At 36.4% G+C, this 4,948-nt stretch overlaps 1 protein-coding gene across 3 annotated transcripts in view; it reads left to right on the top strand.

The window, feature by feature from the left end:
- thegl (theg spermatid protein-like) overlaps nt 1–4,085 on the top strand; it is an 11,333-nt gene extending 7,248 nt beyond the window's left edge. For all 3 annotated transcript variants that reach the window (XM_015368998.1, XM_015369135.1, XM_015369064.1), the window contains 3 exons: nt 2,962–3,103; nt 3,301–3,435; nt 3,654–4,085. In XM_015368998.1, coding sequence (XP_015224484.1) covers nt 2,962–3,103; nt 3,301–3,435; nt 3,654–3,695 — 319 coding nt within the window. In that variant the 3' untranslated portion in view covers nt 3,696–4,085. The remainder of the gene's footprint in view (nt 1–2,961; nt 3,104–3,300; nt 3,436–3,653) is intronic.
- The last annotated feature ends 863 nt before the right edge of the window (nt 4,086–4,948 follow it).

Raw genomic sequence — 4,948 nt, forward strand, 5'->3', positions numbered from 1 at the left:
TCGATTAATCGATTATTGAAATATAATTTAGTAATCGTAGAGACTTAATCGTTCCTTTACCTGACAGAGTAATCCACTTATAGCAGTAATTATATCAAAATGTTAAATGTATATACAGTATATATATATATTATATATATATATATATATATATATATATATATATATATATATAAATGTATATATGTATATGTATATATATATAATACTGTTTTCAAGTAAATATGTTTTAAAACAAGGTTCCCCTAGTTGGATCCTAACAACAAACAAGATAATATTAGAGTAAAAGGATCCAGTAATTGGTTTAAGCAGATGGAGCCTACATAGCGAGCATAGATTAAAAATACCAAAAAACAACAACAAAAAAATCAGTAACAGTCAAATATAGCAGAGCAAACAAAACACTGTTGGCAGCAAAGTCTCAAAGGCTAATCATTCCTTTTGAGTATAACATCAGCTGTTAGTAGAACAGCAGCCATCCAGAGGGCCTGATCAACCAATCAGAGGTGGAGTTTTAGTAAAACAGCCAACAGCAAGAGAAATCCATAATGTCAAAGATATTTTCTTTAGACTCTTACCAAAAATGTTTTACTTTCCACCCATGCTGTAAAACTCTCTGAATTAGAAGACAGGTTCACATTCAAGGTTGAACATAACAATGATCTGTAAAGAACAGCAACAAGCTTTATTATGTACAGAAATATGCCTTGAACCCATGCAGGGAGTTTCCATGTTCTCCCTGAGCATGCCTGGCTTCTCTCTGGGTACTCCGGCTTCCTCCCACAGTCCAAAAACATGACTGTTAGATTAATTGGCTTCTCTAAATTCTCCGTAGGTGTGAGTGTGTGTGAATGGCAGACATCCCAAGTCTCCCGGAAGTTCCGGGAATCTCCCTGATATAGATAGTTGTTCACGGATGCCCGCGAGTCGAATAAATTCTCCCAGATTTTACACTATGAGAGGTGGTGTTTTTTAATGCGACTGAGAGCGGGCAGGCAATAATTCATACATCATGTGCAGATAAGAACTACTTCGATTGTGCAAACAACAAGAGAGCCCGGGGTACGGGGAGGAGGTTGCTGGTCAAACCTGTGCAGCATATCTGTCCAAAGCGATGCTCTGCTCACCCAGCATTGCAGGCAGCTGGTTCTCAGAGAGCTGATTGGATCAGTTTCTCTGGGTTACTCTCTGGCAGTTACCTAGTTACCACTCAAAGCTGTGCATCCTGGGAAACGGCAGAGGTTGAATCCTCGAGTAAAAAACGAAAATATAGGACTAATTTTACAGCAGAATATACTAAACTATATCCACGTCTAGTGAAGGAATATGCCTTGATAGGTGAAAACCTTTAACTAAGAGACTGATATGGTCTTATGCTCCTCATCTACAATTAGAAGAGTTTTTAATAATACATGGAGTTTGAAGGTACATGCCTAAAAAGTGCTCTATTTTAGGTGAAAGGTCAAATTTGAGGTGTCTGTGTGCTGTATATCTCTGGTTCACTTATGCTGATGAGCTATGCAAGATATTATTTTATCTTTACTCCATATTACCACGAGATCTCATGTGTCTTTCTCCTTAGTCGGCCAAGATCCGAACCAATCACAGTCTAATGCCGCATATCATATTGTTTAAACATAAAAACATCAAGAAAAGGCTCCAAATTCCAACACCAATGTTTGGACATCTGTTTTTTTCAGTGTCGGACTGCAAGTTTGGGACAATGGAGCTTATTGTCCACAGTTCAGGACCCCTGGGATGTTCATGGAACAACCGCGGAAGTCTTTTTATAAATTATGAACTCTGGAGCCGAAAACGTCTGATATTGAGGTTGGAGGAGTTGTAGAGACTGTGTTCATATTTAAAATTCTGTAATTAAAATTTACTCTTTTTAAAAATGTGGTAAACTCTAATAGAGAGATAAATGATGTAGAGAGAGTACATTGAAGAGAACACAGATATATTATTATATATACTTATAGGGAACTATGCCTGGGAAAAGAATGCATCAAAAGTTTAAACAGAAGTAATTATACTAGATATAAAATGCACAGAGAAACCTCACTGGAACTGTAGGTGAGTGTGAAGGGGCCACATATTTCTGAAATATGTTCCACTGATATTAGTTCGTGAAGCCTTCATATTTACTTGGGACCCTCAATGATTTCTATAGGATTTACATCCGGGACTATGGTGTCCATAGACTTGACTTCATGTCTGATGAATAATTTCTGGATTAATTTGATGTTTGGGTAAGTATCCTACTGAAAGACCCAATAATGACCCAGTTTCAATCCCCTGGCTCAGATTTAGATTGGCATTTATAAGAGATACCACTTTAAAAAGCTTTCCTAAGCATTGATTATTAGAAACAGCCCCAAAGCATCATTCATTCTCCACCATGCTTTAAAGTGACATGTTTCTTCGATGTCTTCAAACCTTGTTTTCAGCAAGATCCACCTTAAATGTTTGTTAGCTAAGTGCTTACTTTTAATCTCGTTTTATCAAAATAAAGATTAAACTGCATGCCTAAATTTTTTATTGTAGGTATAGTGATACATTTTACTGGCATTTATCCCAAACAGTCAGCATGTAATAAATGTCTAATGATTGCTCTTGAGACTTGTTGACCCCAAGATGCTGCAGGGTTCTTAACAGTGAGCTTCAGAGACTCCAGATTAGCAGGTCATTTAAAGGTTAGCCTTAATTAAATACAGTATCTTTATATAGTACAACTAATACTAATCTGCACCATTCTGGACTTTCTGAATATTTATTATTTATGAAAAATGAATTTTGATTAAAAAGTTATAGTCATGACCTTTCATTTCAGTTCACTTTGACATTTTTATACTTTGTTAGAGTGAAGATTATGAAACAAATAAAGCTACAAGGACGGTATATATATATACAGGTTTATTTCCAGGCAAGATATTGAACGTGTTCCTGCTTGTCCCTCAGGCCTCTGCACACACCTCAGTGTGAAAATAACTGTCCTATTTGGCACGTTGATCCCAGAATGAGAAATGTTGTCATCACTGCTCGATTGCTGCAGCTCTCACAACCCAAACAGACACATAAAGACTACAGCAGCAATAGGGAGGTAAGTTACTTCCGCTTTACCTGGTTGTTCCTGTAGAGAAACTTTACATTCCATTAAAAAACAAAACTGCTTTATCATGTTTTTGTTGCTTAAATACTTTCAATGGATGGATGGATGGATGGATGGAAACTAAAGGGAAAAGCAATTTAAACTAATCTCTTACTGTTTGAATGAGGCACTTCCATCTTTTTCCACAGAGCGCAGCTTCTGTTGTCTCCTTTGCTTCCAGAGCAGCTCAGATATCTCAGAGAGTCGCCCAGCTGTCGCTACCTAAACTGAAACAGAGCAACATCTGCTACCAGCTGGGACACCTTGAGGACACAATCTGGACCGTAAGAACACCTCCTACCACAATAATCAGCCTGTTACTTCTTGAATTGCATTTTATAAAAAATGAAATACAAACTCTTCACTATTGACCATCTTTAACAGACATTATTTCAGATTTGTCATGAATTTAGTTTCATGTTTTATAACTCCTCAGCAGAGTTAGCTTTTTTATTAAATACAAACCTTTTCTCTGTTTTTCCTCACTTTTCATTTCAATCAGGTCACCAGCAGCAAGAAAGGCTTCAGCAAGTGTTCGTGTTGAGCAGCTGGCAGCTCCAAAGCAGCTTCATAAGGACTATATTCCTCCACGAGACCCAGTGTGGAGCCGGAAAAATGCAAAGAACAACTGAGCTTCTGCTGAAATAATTCAGAAACTCACTACTTTTCTAGTTTGAACTTGAACTTGAAGGTGACCCTATATCTCCTGTCATCCATTTGTTTTTGTTCTGTGGTTGAATCTTTAAATTGTTATGTCATACTGAAAATATCTGCTTTTAACATATAAAACCCTGGTTTCCTCGAGCTGGAAACATCGATACATGTGGTTTTTCCTCCACTGCTGAACTGGATTCTAAATTATTATTTTTTTTATCACAACCACATGTTTCGGACTTTGCACAATGTAAATGTGGTTCTCCCTGAGTATTTTTAAAATCAGTGCATGGATGGACTATGTTACTGTTCATTAAAAAATTTAAAATAAGGTAATATATTCACTAAAGAAAACATATAAAACAGATTAATTCATACAGATAATTAGTTCTTTCTCCAGGACATGATTTTTATATAGATGGTGCTGACTTGGTTCTGCAGACATTGTTTGTTTGTTTGTTAGTCTTGAACATGAGGTTAGCCTGATTTCACAGAGACACAATATTCATCCAGCAAATGAGGTTTTAGCCTAATCTGACCAGGAGGCAGACAGGAGAAACATATTCAAACACAAAAACTATTCTAAGAGGAATCAGGGCCCACTCCAGTTAGCACATGAATGAAATTAGCTGCCGTTTTTACATCGCAGCTTATTCCTTGTTTCTTTATTTGAATATATTCATTTTGTTCTCCCAAACTTTAATGGTACTTTAATTGAAGTAAGAAAATGAAATACAGAAGGAACCAAATTTTTATTCTCTAAATTCCCCAAAACATAAAAACTTTACATTGGCTATTTACTCCTTAAAGCTTTGTGTAGGCTGCCAGGAAATCCTGGTTATTTGATTTTTAATTTAGAACATAAATTAAGTGCAGTCCAGACAGAAAACAGACTCTTTTTTATACAGGATTCCCACTGGTCCTTGGAAGCCTTGAAACTTTGTGAATTTGAAATAAATTTAAGGCCCTGGAAAGTAAAAAACAGACATAAAATGAAACTTGGCATGAAAGTCGTTTGGTGCTGAGCTTTGCATATCAATCAAATTCCAGAGCAGGGGCAAAGCTGCATTGAAAAAACCATGCTACATGAGTTCATCACAAAAATACGGTTTTGAAATTGAAAGTGGGTCTGAATTTTACAAC

This window comes from Cyprinodon variegatus, unplaced genomic scaffold, assembly GCF_000732505.1.
Source record: "Cyprinodon variegatus isolate N-32 unplaced genomic scaffold, C_variegatus-1.0 Scaffold2, whole genome shotgun sequence".
NCBI lineage: Eukaryota > Metazoa > Chordata > Actinopteri > Cyprinodontiformes > Cyprinodontidae > Cyprinodon > Cyprinodon variegatus.